The 14,836-nt window shown below is 40.7% G+C and overlaps 2 protein-coding genes across 7 annotated transcripts in view; one reads left to right on the top strand and one right to left on the bottom strand.

Moving 5' to 3' along the window:
- ARFGEF1 (ADP ribosylation factor guanine nucleotide exchange factor 1) overlaps nt 1-7,024 on the top strand; it is a 141,234-nt gene extending 134,210 nt beyond the window's left edge. For 4 of the 5 annotated variants that reach the window (XM_023517550.1, XM_023517549.1, XM_023517551.1 and 1 more), the window contains 5 exons: nt 259-398; nt 1,747-1,915; nt 3,006-3,144; nt 4,068-4,185; nt 5,583-6,765. In XM_023517550.1, coding sequence (XP_023373318.1) covers nt 259-398; nt 1,747-1,915; nt 3,006-3,144; nt 4,068-4,185; nt 5,583-5,747 — 731 coding nt within the window. In that variant the 3' untranslated portion in view covers nt 5,748-6,765. Of the gene's footprint in view, nt 1-258; nt 399-1,746; nt 1,916-3,005; nt 3,145-4,067; nt 4,186-5,582 lie in introns of all 5 variants that reach the window. The other variant, XM_003797250.3, reaches the window with a different exon arrangement.
- Nucleotides 7,025-8,102: 1,078 nt separating this feature from the next.
- Nucleotides 8,103-14,836, bottom strand: part of CSPP1 (centrosome and spindle pole associated protein 1) — a 130,241-nt gene continuing 123,507 nt past the window's right edge. Inside the window, exons 26-28 of one of the 2 annotated variants that reach the window (XM_023517544.1) lie at nt 13,742-13,854; nt 11,222-11,360; nt 8,103-9,280 (exon numbers count right to left, since the gene is read on the bottom strand). In XM_023517544.1, the coding sequence (XP_023373312.1) occupies nt 9,069-9,280; nt 11,222-11,360; nt 13,742-13,854 (464 nt within the window). In that variant the 3' untranslated portion in view covers nt 8,103-9,068. The remainder of the gene's footprint in view (nt 9,281-11,221; nt 11,361-13,741; nt 13,855-14,836) is intronic. The other variant, XM_023517545.1, reaches the window with a different exon arrangement.

Raw genomic sequence — 14,836 nt, 5'->3', positions numbered from 1 at the left:
TGAATCTTAAAAATATTTGTTGTAGAACCATCTTGAACATATCTACTGTTCTGAATCATGTAGGGTATTTTTATTTTAAAATTCAAAGGCTTTTTAAAATGTTGATTAAAACTTACTGAATACTTAGGTGCAAAAGCAGTATGTCCTGTGATACGTGCATACATATTAATGTTTCCTTAGCATTATAATGTCATAGAAATTATAAAGGATTCAAAATAATTTTTTGTTTGCATGTGCATTGGGGGGGTTTCCTCACAGAATTTCCAGAACAAAAATTGTTTGCTGCCCTGTTGATTAAATGTGTTGTGCAGCTGGAGCTCATCCAAACCATTGACAACATCGTGTTCTTCCCAGCCACAAGTAAGAAGGAAGATGCGGAAAACTTAGCTGCAGCCCAGGTAAGGAGAGGGGAGGTGTGCAGGCAGAAAGTTAGCTAAAGCAGCTTGGGCTTCAGGTCAGGCTAGAGGTCAGCTGGGGAGGCCTTCCTCACACAGATGGCATTTAAACCGTGAGACTGGATGCTGTCACTGAGAAGTGAGTGTGGCTAGAGCAGAGAGGTGGTCAGGGATGGAGCCTGAGGCCTCATTCCACAGCTCCTGGTGAGGAGACAACAGGTAGGGACTGAGAATGAGAATCAGTGAGGCCAAGAGAAAAGTGGGCCTTGGTGTTGTCCTAGGAGTCAGATGGAGAAAGTGTTTTAAGGAGGATATGATCAAGTGCTTGTTAGGTGCTCAGGTACAGGTCAGTAATACTATTAGTGAGAATTGCCCTCTAACTTTGGTGACCCTGACATTGTGTTTAATTTTAATATTGAGGACAAAAGCATAATGAGTCCAAGAGAAAGAGATTTGGAGATGGCAAATATTGGTAACTCTTTTGAGGAGTTTTGCTGTAAAGGAACACAGAGAACATAAGGTGATAGCTAGAGGAGTATGGAGGGGGGCGTTAAGAGAGATGTGGTTGATTGTGTCCACCTCATTGGTAAGGTAGCAGCTTATTGCTGATGAGAGCTCTCCAGGAGAGAAAACCAGTACAGTCAAAAGAAGGAGCCATTGCTAGGGGGCATATTTTTGAGTGACTATGATGGTTCCTTATGCAGAGATGGGGTTGCCTGGAGTAGAAGCCCATATGGTTCCCATGTGGTGCTGGGTTGGGGGACTGGGGAGGACACAGGTGTGGCCTATGGATGCAGGAAGGCTGGTGTACTAGGGACAGGAACCTGTGGGAGATCTCATCTGCTAGCTTCTGGTTTCTGAGTTAAGAAGAAAAGTCATCAACCATGTAAGTTTGGAAAGTACATTTTAAGTACTTGAAGAGAAGTGAAAAACCTGAGCTGGCTGTCCGGGAACATGGACTGGAGCAGCGCTGGGCAGTGCCTGATCCCATAGGTTTAGAGAGAAACCAATCTGTTCTGTCTAGCTACATGGGTTATGTGAGTGCAGATGTGGAAGAGACAGTTTTGTCACTTACTGAAGTTACTAAAAAGGGGAGCTGAGGGCTTGTGAAGGAGAATTAAAATCATGGTACATGGATTCCAGACGAGTTTAGAAGAGAGGGAAAGGCTGGGCCCATGAGCTGGCGCTTGGTGATAAGGGTGGTTCACAGAAGGGGGACTCTTCCCTACTTTCTGCTAAGATATAGCAGATGGAGTATCTATGGCTTACTGTAAAGCTGGTCTATGGGGAGCATGCAGTGCTAAATTTACTAGAATGATCGTGACTGTGTGTGCTGTGCTGGTTTCCCAAGAGAGATGCGGTGGACTTTGATGTTCGAGTTGATACTCAGGACCAAGGAATGTACCGCTTCTTAACATCACAACAACTTTTTAAGCTGCTGGACTGCTTGTTAGAGTCCCATAGATTTGCAAAAGCATTTAATTCCAACAACGAACAGAGGACTGCTCTGTGGAAAGCAGGTAAGCTGCCTGACCCCCACACTTGAACGCTCACTGTTGGTGGATGTGGACAGATAAAGATGTTTGTGAGAATTCATTGGTTACCTTAGATCTATCATGTCCCTGTGTGTACTGTGACCTCAATGGTAATAATAATAAGGTAATTTAAGATAGGTCTTTTTCTGGTCTACAGTAAGCCATATAAATCCTTGGGTGCGTTTGTTTTTCCCTTGCTCATTCAGCCTGTTGCTGGGCTCATCTGCCTACCTTGTTCTTTTACCTTGCTTTGTTTTCCCAGCCAGGGCCTTCCTGTCAAGGGAAAGCATGAGGTTCCCACACACAGACCTGGCCTGTATCTGAGTGGCTGCTCTCAGGTTACGGGAGTGCCCACACCTCACATAGAAGTGCGTGTACTGGGACAGGAGGTATATTTGTTTTAGAACAAGTGGGAAATTTTAAATAAAAAAATAAACCTTATTATAATTATTAACATTTAAGGAATATTCAGTGCCTATTAGGTACAAAAAAGCACTGGGGAGTGGTGTGGCAGAATGTGTTAGAAGAAAAGAAGGATGCTGGCTGAGCTTACTGAACATCAAACTGCACCAGAGACAGGGTTCATTGCTTGTGTTGGCTTATTTTATTTAAAACAGCTCTGTTCATTCTCTTCCCTTTACAACCAAACTTCTGGAAAGAGTAGTGCCTACTTATTTTTTTCCCCGTCTTCAACCCAAGTGGTGCCACCATTCAGCTGGGACCATTCATGCCAAGATGACCAGATGTGTCGTCTCCACATGGGTCTATCCACAGTCTCACGGGGTCGCCCCATCGTGCACTGAGCCGGGAGCCCTACCACACGCAGCTGTGCCTTCTGTAGGCTTCACGTGCAGTTTTATTTCAAGGGTTCTACTTTCCCAGGGCACAAGTTGCTTTATATCTCATATCTTCAGCTTGAAGAGTAGGTGGGGGTGCGACTGTAAACAGAAATCACCGTCCTGTGCCCAGGGCACAGCTGCAGCTGAGTGTGCACACCATGCGCCTCCCTGCTGCTGTTTTGTCTTCATGTGTGAAGCCCTCCCAAGCTAATTCCAGAAACTGCCGCTTTCTGCAGGCTTCAAAGGCAAGTCCAAGCCCAACCTTCTAAAGCAGGAGACCAGCAGCCTGGCCTGTGGGCTGCGCATTCTCTTCCGGATGTACATGGATGAGAGCCGCGTCAGTGCCTGGGAGGAGGTCCAGCAGAGGCTTCTGAAGTAAGACTCTTGACTGATTTCTGCCTTTGACCCAGGTGGCTGTGTGGTGCAGAGCAGAAAGGGAGCGTTGGCGGGAGCAAGCGGAGTGCTGAGCCTTGCGGGCTGCTGTCCCTATTTCACAGAGCAGTTCTAAAAATTAAATAGTCTTGTAGGTAAATGTGCTTGTACAACTGGTGACATGTGAACAGATAATGTCTAACATACAAGACAAAGTTTTATCTCTTATAGATCATTTTTAGGCCTTTCTTGATGTCATAAGATAGCTCCATTTTTACAGAACAGTCATTTGTGAAAGTAAAAATCTTCCTGCAGTGTTTAGTTGGAAAAAAATACTTGGAGAGCTTTTCTTGGTGTTAAATTTTTTAAATTCTCTTTTCCTTTATGACAACAAAAACATTAACTCATGCTAAGGAGGGAACATGACATTCAAAAAGAAGACTGTCATCTGCATCGTATTTTGGTTATCTACTTGGGCAGTAGATGTTCCGAGACCAGTTAGATACATGTTAGAATTTTAAGGGATTCTTAGTCTCTGTTCTCCCATTTTATGGGTAAGATTGTGAAGAACCAGAAGGATCAAGCGCCTCACAATCAGTGAAAAGAGACTCCCCTCAGATTTCAGCCCTAGGGCTGTTGACACTGAGCTTATGCCTATGCTATCTACCACACTGCAGGTTTGAATTCATGAAACTTGGAAATTTAAGGAAATGTGAGTTTCTTGCTAAGTCTTGATGACTACTTTTAATATGTTGCTTTTTTCCTAATTTGAAAAATGTGTAAACGTTTTTGGTGCTGCAGTTAATGCAGACAGCTGGGATCGGACAAGTTAATATTCATTAAGATATTAACTGGTGTTCTTTCTCAGTGAGGATGTGGACTGGCCCGTGTGCAAGTAATCGAAAGGGAAACCTTTTCTTTTGCAGTGTCTGCAGCGAAGCACTGAGTTACTTCCTCACTCTAACATCAGAAAGTCATCGGGAAGCCTGGACTAACTTACTGCTTTTATTTCTAACTAAAGTTCTAAAGATAAGCGATAATAGGGTAAGTATAAGGCTCATATCCAGCCTGTGAGTTCGAAGCAGAAGGGATGTCAGGTCCCAGACCTGCTGCCCATAATCTCAGAGGTAGATGAAGCAGCTCCCCAGCTGCACTGCTGCCGGTGCAGGGCCACATGTGATGCAGCCCTGTCTACTTCAGTCATCTTCTGTTTTCTTCTCCTTAAGGTAGCTTTGTTCTCAAATCAGCAGTTCTCTAGGGGATTTAGTAGAAGAGGAATCAGAATCCTTTCAGGCACCTCGACAACCTCCTGAAAACTGCTGTCTAGGCACCTTTGGCCTTGCACCCACCCCCATAGTCCTGGGCCTGGGCTCCAGGCTGCAGCCGTTCCTTTGGCATATTTAGTGGCTCCATGTAACACAGAGTTTTTAATAAATGAGCCATGAGCTCATTTAAGAACTTCAAGCCAGTAAAATAAACTACAAATCTATGTTTGTAAATGTAAATGAATATTTAAGATTTTTTAAACTATACTTTTAAAAAAGCAGCTTACAGCTCACATGTAAGTAAATGGTTGGCTTTGCTGTGAATCTCAATAGGTTTTCAAATACCAACTCAGGTGGCTTAATACTTCACACTTTAGGTCCTTGGGACCCTGTGGAGGCAGGGCAGTCAGTGCCCCTCAGTGGTGTGCTGCTGTTTACCCCCAGTCACATGTCCTGTGTCCCCAGATGCATTTCCCTCTGACTGTGGGCTGGGGGAAGCTTGGAGAAGTGACTTAAGGCTGCCAGCAGCTGTGTAGCCAAGAAGGACTCCAAACCCCTGTCCGTCTTACTCCACGACTTGCTTTCTTGTCATAGTGTGTCATACTGCTGCCCCCCTTGCATCTTGTAGGACCTGAAGGGGTAGGAAAGAGAAAATAGGCAGCAGACTAGTGTTCAGGATTAAGGAAATACAGCAAAGGCAGAGTGAAAGTGTCAACTGAACTCTACGTGTGGGCCGCATACAGCTTTGCCTAGAGAATGTTTATATATGGGCTGTAACTGCACGTAATGAAGTTACAGCTATTTTATATTTGAGTAGTATTTTCCCTAAACTTTTTATTTAACAAAAGATATAATTTCAATAACCCTTATCTTATAAAAAGTCAACTCTAGTTCTTGCTCTGCTTCTTTCTTTTGCTTACTAGCCAGGAAAAACATGGTTGAATTACTAAAAGTTTGTCAAAGGCATGTTATGGGAAAATGTATTTGTATTAAGTGACTCTTTTGAGAACGTCTCAGTCTCTCAGTTTTGTAATCCATAGAATGACTGCTTGTCAGGGCCTCTGCCTTTCCTCCCTCTCCATGCACACAACCCAGGGTTTGACGTAAAGGCAGTTTCAGGCTCTGTACTTTGCAGTGCAGGCACTACTAATGGAGAAATTCATTTTCCCCCTCCAGTTTAAAGCTCATGCATCATTCTACTACCCTCTCTTATGTGAAATTATGCAATTTGACTTGATTCCTGAACTTCGTGCTGTTCTTAGAAGATTTTTCCTGCGAATCGGAGTAGTTTTTCAGATATCACAACCACCGGAACAGGAACTTGGAATAAACAAGCAATGATGGGAACTTAATATTTTTCTGTTGGCGTTTACATTCCTTCACTCTATAAAAGGACTCTGGAGCTGAGATTTCCTACCTGAAAAATGATTTCTTCGAATTGCAGTGTCTGAGGGTTACTGGTAAAGATGCTTAGAATGATTACTCAAACTTGCAACACTCCAGTCCCTTTTAGTAACTTGGTGGATTCTTTGTGTCATGTTGGGCTCATGTTGAGCAGAAAGCATATTTAAACAGAGTCTGCTGATGTTCACGGTTCTTCCCTGTCCTCCTGGTAGGGACAGCCCTGTGTATTTTTGGCAGATGGTGGAAGTGAAACTTACCCAAAGAACTATAGATGTAAAGATTGAACTTCTGCAAGAAGTACAACTCAGGAGAGCTGTATTTTGAAGGATAAAATGTTTATAATGGGGGGGGGAGAAATTATTGTTCACAGTAAAAGATATTTAGCAACTATGGTATTCTTACTCTGAAGATTTTTGCACACTCAGGCTATCTGAGATACTGGTAATCATCCTTCTGTGAAAAATGTACAGAGATGCAGGTCTGTAATATAAAAATCTTAAACATTATATAGTTCTTCCTGCACCTTTTCTTTATTTTCTTATTCATTTGCTAAATACCCATAATACTTTGTCAAATGCACTAAAAACATTTGGGTTGAACTTCGTCTTTTTTATTTTGTGGGGAATTTTAGTTTTACCCTTTTTAGGGGGTGGTAATTTTGAGGCTTTAACATGCCCAGGTGGTATTATGGCTGGTATGTGTCAAGATCAACACCAGGAAAGAAGGTAGAAAGTATCCCACTGACAAGAACTACCTGTAATATATACTTCTCTTAGGGCTTCTAAAGATGAGCCATTAAAATAGAATGATCCTTTGCGGACCGAAACTTGAATCACTGAAAAATGAATCTCAGTTGTGTCAATTCTTTCTTTTCCTTTGGGTGGTGGGGCTTGATGTAGATTTTACTCTATGTACAGAATTTAATGTTGAATATATTAAAATAACAAATCTGGCATGGTTTGCAGAGGTTAGATTTACTGGAAATGTATTCATACTGTGAATTGTGCTCTGATGGTTAAAAGACAAGATTGTCAAGCATTCCGTACTAATAGTGGATGTAGAAAATTTTTTCAGATGGATAAAATGTATATGGTACAGATGTAAAGTTTTCTATGTAAAAAATTCTGTACAACTTTCTGTACAATATTGATTCTCATCTGGCATATTCTAATCAGGTTATAGGTCAATAAAGTTTTTGAATTATTTCACTAGTGCAATCAAAACCTGGGTAACCCACAGCCCCATGTTTCATTGATTCTTTCCTGTTTTTTCATTAAAAGTCAAACAATTATAGAAAAGACATTTTCAGCCAGAATTACAAATTGGGGCTTTGGTTCTGATTCTTTGGTTCTAATTTTTCTTTCAAGCTGCTTATATCACATCATCCCTCATATTCTACTTCCTTAACAGTATTTATAGTTTTTTCCTACATTGTGCCCAGCATAAAGCTACACTATTTGAATGCTAAAAGGAGCTGAAGTTCCCTTTAGGGCAGTTGGTTATGCTATTGTGTGGTACGTGGCATTAAAAAAAAGGAAAAGTATTCAGTCTTTGCTTAGATAATGAACAGTTATTTAGTGATGCATTTATAAGTGTACTAGATTTTTTTTTTTTTTTTGAGACAGAGCCTCAAGCTGTCCCCCTGGGTAGAGTGCCATGGCATCACAGCTCACAGCAACCTCCAACTCCTGGGCTCAAGCAAGTCTCTTGCCTCAGCCTCCCAAGTAGCCAGGACCACAGGCGCCTGCCACAACGCCCGGCTATTTTTTGGTTGCAGCTGTCATTGTTGTCTGGCAGGCCCCGGCTGGATTCGAACCCACCACCTTGGGTGTACATGGCTGGCACCTTAGCCACATGAGCCACAGGCACCAAGCCAATGTACCAGATTTATTACCCCTAAGACACAGCTTGGTCCAAGCCCGGGGAGCTGGCAGCCATGGTGACTTTCCTGTCTAAGGGTAAGTGCTTTCACACCACTTGCCAGTGTATTATTTAGTGGTGTAGTATCAAGATGCTGCCTAGAGGAGCCAGAGGCTTTTCTTGTTAGATGGAAGAAAAGAATTCTTTAATAGTAAAACAAACAATGGTTAAATTAAAAAAGCGAGTATAGATTTTATATGTAGCCCCAAATTAGAATATCACATTACATTGTGGCAAACTATCTGATCTTATTTACCATTATGTCAGAGGAAGCAGGGAAGCAGTGTGTGAGGGTGTTCCCAGTTCTCACAGTGCTGAACACCCTAATCCAAAGTGGAATGAATCGTTTTTAAGAAGTATCATTTAGAGTGATTAGAAAATTGACTCACTATTCCATGGTGGTGGAACAAAGATTCCAGTCTCTGTTCTTGACCCCTGGGTATTCTTACCTCTCCTCCTCTCTTCAACCTCTAGAAACCTAAAAATTCCAATTAACATAAGAAGTCGACATTGGTTAATAAAAGTAAAAATTTATTTCTATCAACAAGTAGTCAAATCACATAAATTAATAACTTTAAGACAATGCGTTCATTGGCACAAAAGTAGAGACAGAAAGATGTAAATTTAGTGTATGGCTCACGAGAATAAAACCAATTACAGTTCCCATTATGTCTGTGGAGTCAGTAGCGTCAAGTGACAGGAAAATTAAGGAGCACATTTGATTCTTTCATTACGTAGCAACTGGGATAGTCATAGTAGCTACAGCATGTGTAGACACTAAAGAGTTATCTTCAGTAGATAACAGTGGCAAATGTGCGTGTGACAGAGGGTATTCTGGTTTGATAGCACCATAAAGACACTTCAGTTTTATTCACCTTATCCTGATAAACAGAATTTATAATAAAATAGTGTACATATGATAGTTGAATCCAGAGTTCATTACCACTCTATGGCATAGTTGTGCAAAAATAATTCTGGCCTTCTATTTATGTACATAGCACAGAAGTGTAGAGAATTATCATTCATTATAGAATAATGTACTCTTGATTCAACTGTCATATGTGTACTATCTTATTATAGATTCTGCCGGTCAAGGTGACTAAAACTTAAGTGTCTTGACAGTGCTGCAAAACCAGAGTACCCTTTGTTACATGCAGTAATCATGGCCTTTTATTTATGTACATAACGTGAATCATATACATCTTGGAAAAATATGCTTTATATACAAATATAACAAAACTAACTTCAGGCAAGAGAAAAAGAACATATTATTAACATATTACTATTTACCATTCCTTTCACCTGACAAGGCACTACTGGGTCCATTACAGATTTATTTTAACCATGCGCAGTGGACAGGCTCTGCCAAGTGAAAGGGCCTGGTTTCCCAGGAACTTGCTGCTGTTCCTGGTCCAGCTGCTCTGCCATGAAGCGTTTCAGTGTTTCCGAGGTGCCAGGGCGGAGCCAGGGCTCGGTTGCTATAGAGTTTGAGCCGTCATCCCCCATGTGTTTCGTGATGTCATCAGGGTCAACCAGAGAACTCTCGTCCTCTACAGAAGGCAAGAGACACGTGAGTCAGGTAACGCACATGGCACGCAGGTGACACAAACACAGGTCTCCTATAGTCCACTTCCTTATGATATGTTCTGAACTGTGCTGTTTGTTTGGACCTCCCACTTTAGTGGTAGAAGCAGGCCCAGGAAAGGGCCAATTTTGTGAAACAAAAAATAACTCAATAAATCGACTCCATGGCACTAGCAACCAGAGGGAATCTAAGTATATCCAAGGAGTCTGTCAACATTAAGCTGACTGGAGGAACATGGGCAATCTTATTTATTTTGTAATGGTCACTTTTAGGAGAAACCTAGCAGGTACCATGCAACCCTTTTATTTTTTAACTCAAGCAAGGAGGTTAGGGGAAGACATCCAATCTATCACACCACTTGAGGAAATTAAAAGTCATTTTGGGAAAGCACTAAATGGAATGAAATTACCTCTATTCTTATACCTAATCTAAGAAGCCATGTCTAGTCCATTAAGCAGCAGCTCTTAATTTATTTCATCCATAAATTGAATTTGATGTACTCTCAACTTATGTATCTGTATTTTACTTATTAGGTATAATAATAGGAAAATCTGTCTTCCTACCCTGTGATGTCAATTTCTTTGTTTTTTTTTAATTCTATCTCCTGGTCTGTGAAGGATTAGCCCACCAAAGGGTTATGTGCAATCAGTTTAATGTGCAATCAATCCACATCGTACCAAAAAGCTCCTGTTTGAAAGGATGTTAAAGAAAAACAATTTAACAATGAAAACCTTGTGAAAGAGGAGATTCTTCAAATGCTCTATTTTCTTTCAAATATCTCCTTGTTAAATATAAATCTAGTGTTTTATCTTTAAAAGAAATTGAAAAGAAAATGCTTTTTAGCTATAGAGAGAAGGCATCCTTTCCCACTGTTCCACATTTTCCAGGTAGGAGAGGAAAAGTACCCTTCCACCTGTTTTCCATGTTGGCTGGTATTTGGTGTGAAATTAACAACAACAAAACAAAAACACCTTGACTGCTAGAGATTATATAAGTATCTTAAAAATTAACATAGTGTTAAAGATAGGATCTAAAAATATCTTAAGAAATTTGTCGGCTCGGCGCCTATAGCTCAACTGTACACCTAAGGTGGCAGGTTCGAATCCCCAGCCCGGACCCGCCAAACAATGACGGCTGCAACCAAAAAATAGCTGGGCATTGTGGCGGGCGCCTGTGGTCCCAGCTACTTGGGAGGCTGAGGCAAGAGACTCGCTTGAGCCCAGAAGTTGGAGGTTGCTGTGAGCGTGATGCCATGGCACTCTACCCAGGGGGATAGCTTGAGGCTCCGTCTCAAAAAAAAAAAGAAATTTGTCTACCTTCATAAAGAGTACTTCACAAATAAACTATTTGCTAATACTAATACTATTATTACTAATAAGAAACTCACATTATCCTACTAATAAGATTGATGTAAAAAGGGGCTCACGGATGGCAGAGGAGCTCACTAGCTAAGGAACCATCCTGCCTTGCGTTCCCTGACAGGCTTGCACCCTCAAATCACCAAAGTCCACTCACAATGAGACAACTAGTTTTCTTAGATTTAGAAGTGAGACTAAGTTTATGATACATGTATTACCTAAGGAACTCAAAGTCTTTAAGTTAATAATCTCTCCCTGAGTACTATACCAATCAGCATTTTCTCCGCTAAAAGTAAAGGCTGGATATATTTCATAAGCAAAAACTATTTTATCTGTTTAGAATCCACTCTAAAATAGTTACCCTCTCTGATAGAAAGAATCTGATGCAAACTTAATCCTGAGGTCTGGCATTGCCGGACAGTTAACCGTGTTCTGGGATGTATAACTCAAAGGACTTCAGGGCTCTCTTTTCATCTACCCCAACCATTAGTGACAACTGCCATGTAAATGAGTTTAAATTTGCTCTAGGGAATTAAACAGCTGTTTACCTGTATTAATAGGTTTATTCTGAAGTTCATTCAGTCTACGCATTCGCTCCTCATTTCTCATTCTAAGCTGGTCAACATTTACACTGGACACTGATTTTAAAGAGAGACCATCTGGTGGCACATCAGGACAACTGTTATCCTGCAGTTAGAAAACAGAACTTCAGAAATGGTCATTAACATAAGGTATGTTCAGAATGAATCAACACATCATCTCCTGATTAAATGTACATTGTGACAAATAAACTAAATGAAGATATGAAGCATTTATATTTTGACTCCCAAGTATACATGCATACTCAGATAACATAAATGCTGCCAGTGGGATAAAACTTAGGAATTCCAGGACACTAAAGGAAAAAATTGAAATAGTTAAGGGCTGAGACAGTCTAGCTACAGTGATCCAGTAGTGTGGTACAACATACAGACAGGCAGATAGATCAGCAGAAGAAAATTAATCCAGAAATACATTTGTCCATACCGTGTTTCCCTGAAAATAAGACACTGTCTTATATTTATTTTTTAAATATAAGAAGACACAGTAGGGCTTTTCAGGGGATGTCTTATTTTTATTAAGTATAACACAACAAATCTACATTTATTCAAATACAGTTAAGTCATCTTCTTCTGGAACCTGACAGGGGGAGCCAACCTTGTTGGGGGGGCTGGTGCTAGTGATACATGAACTCCTTCCCTGTAGTCGTTTGCATGTGCACAATAGGATGTCTGCGACTGCAGTTACCACAAACCAGCGCAAACGTCTCGTGGCAGATAAAAGGTATTCCAGTCTTCCTCACCACTCTGCGCCGAAATGCATGGTGCATAGCCACGCCCATCACTAGGTCTTATTATCGGGGTAGGGCTTACATTCGTTAAATGTAATCCTGCTAGGGCTTATTTTTGGGGTAGGTCTTATTTTCAGGGAAACACAGTATTTATGGACAAAATGCAACAGGAGAAAGAGTCCTTTCAAGAAAAGGTAGTGGAACAATCACGTCTATGTGCAAAGGAATGAACCCAAACCTCTAAAACTTGTAAGATAAATGAACTCCAAGTGAATCAGAGACCTAAATTCAAGAGAAAAAAAATAAAAAAATGCATTGAATTAAATCTTAATGATCCTAGGTTAGGCAATGGTTTCTTAGATCTAATACCAAAAGCCCAAGAAAGATTGACAAGTTGGACCTAATCAAAATTTAAAACCACCTGTGTGTCACAGGCCACCATCAGGAAAGTAAAAATCATACGGAATGGGAGAAAACACTTGCAAATCACACAGCTGATGCTGGACTGGTAGCCAGAATGTGTAAAGAGCTCTTATAGGTCAACAACAAAAAGATGACCCGATTTGAAAAACGGGCAAAGATCTCAATAGATGTATCTTCTAAAAATATATATAACTGGCAAATAAGCACATGAAAAGATGTTTAACATCATTAGAGAAATACCTCAAAACCACAGTGCTATCTCTTCATACTCAATAGGTACTATAATCAAGAAGAAAGATAACAGTAACAAATGTCCAGGATGAAGAGAAATTAGAGCATTCATACACTGCTGGTGGGAATGTAAAATGGTGTGCCTGCTTTAGAAAATAGTCTGGCTCCAAAATACTAAATTTAGAGTAACCATATAACTCAAGAATTCTACTACTATGTATACACTCAAGAGAAATGAAAACATCCAAAACCTTTACATGAATGTTAATAGTAGCAGTATTCATAATAGCCAAAAAATAAAAACAAAAATGTTCATCAGTTGTTGATAGGATGAACAAAAAGGGGAATATTCATACAGTGAAAATCATTCAGCCATAAAGAGGAATCAGTGTTGACATATGCTTTAACATGAATGACCTTTGAAAGAACAAAACAAAAAGAAGCCATCACAATTGACCATGTTACATGGTCTCGTTTATATGAAATGTCCAGAAAAGGGCTATCTGTGGAGACCAAAGTAGACTGGACACTGCCCAGGGCACCAAGTAAAGTTAGTGCCACCATAAAGCTGCCTACCCAACAAGGAACTTGTTGGGACATGTAGTAGTTCAAAGACTCCTTTTTACGGGCTACGTTGTAAAGCTGTGGAGCAGAGTGAAGAGAAGATGGGTTTGAACCTCTGCCTTCTTGTCTATATTACCTTGGGCAAATCATTTGACCAAAATGGAAATGATGCCTATATTGCAGAATGAGGTTATTATGAGGACACAACAGGCTTTCCAATAAATGGTATCAGTTATTCTTGTGTCTTCTCTGAAATTCATATATTCTTGGGATGCCAAGCTACTTACAGCTACCCCAGGAGACAAGAAAATATTACATCAAAGAAGTTGGGGCAGTAGAGTTCAAAGAGTTTCCCAATATCGCCTCCAGCTGACTGGTGGTACAGGCTAGATTCAGCCCATGTCTACTTCAAGTAAGCGCTCACTATTTGCTGGATCACACAAACTTAGCATGGGTCAGAATCCAGACCTCTCATTCTTCTAAGCTGAAAAAGGGGAAAAAAGAAAAAGACATTTCATACTGCAAAGTCCAGTCCTTTCAATTTGTTTCTCCTGCGCTCCCTTGCAGAGGGCAGCTGTGATGGTGGAGGGAAGTCATCATCTTCAATGGCAGGATATGTCTCACCATAAGCACCTAAAAAGGCCACAAAAGGGGACGTCGTCTTAAATTTACACCATTAAAACCTTTTACCCAAAGCTAGCGCAAGAGCCTGGGTTTTTTTTTTTGTTGTTGTTTGTTTTGAGATAGAGTCTTACTTTAAGAGCCTGTTTTTTAATCATACACTCACTGTAAATGTACATAGTTCAGCGATGTTTAGTAAATGTAAAGTCGTGCAATCATCATAACAATCAACATTTCTATTACCTTGAAGAGCTTCCTTATGCCCACTTGTCAACTACTCCCAAGTCCCACAGGCCCGGCCTCAGAGACTGATCTGCTCTGTCTTTACCTTACCTAACATTTCACATAAATGGAATTCCACAACACAACCTTTTGTGTCTTTTCATTATCTGTGTTGTACCATGTTTTAGGAGTTTATTCTAGTTGAGAAGAATGGACAATCTTGACAATGTTGAGTCATCCTGCCCAGGAACATAAGAGTACCTCTGCATTTATTTAGTTCTTTAGTTTCTCTAATCAGAGTTCTATAGTTATACTTGGACAAATCTTAACACTTTTTTTGTTAGATTTATACTTCATTTCTTTTGGAGGGTGCTAATGTAAATAGTGCTGTGGGGGGAGGTTAGGTTTTGTTTTGTTTTGTTGAGACGGAGTTTCACTCTGTTGCCCATGCTAGAGTGCCATGGCCTCAGCATAGCTCACAGCAACCTTAAACTCCTAGCTTCAAGCGATCCTCCTGCCTCAGCCTTCTGAGTAGCTGTAACTCCAGGCCCCTGCCACAAGGCCCAGCTAATTCTCCTGTTTTTAGTAGAGACAGGCTCTAGCTCTTGTTCAGACTGTTCTTGAACTCCAGACCTCAAGCAATCCTCCTGCCTCAGCTTTCCAGAGTACTTCTGTTACAGGCATGAACCACCACGCCCAGCTAGGATTGTGTTTTTAATTTCAAATTCCACTTGTTTACTGCAGTGTATAGGAAATTAACTTTTATATATCC

This window comes from Otolemur garnettii, unplaced genomic scaffold, assembly GCF_000181295.1.
Source record: "Otolemur garnettii isolate 467f Iridium unplaced genomic scaffold, OtoGar3 scaffold00113, whole genome shotgun sequence".
Classification (NCBI taxonomy): Eukaryota; Metazoa; Chordata; class Mammalia; order Primates; family Galagidae; genus Otolemur; species Otolemur garnettii.
The sequence above is the reverse complement of the archived record's forward strand: the minus strand, read 5'-3'. Positions and strand labels throughout refer to the sequence as shown.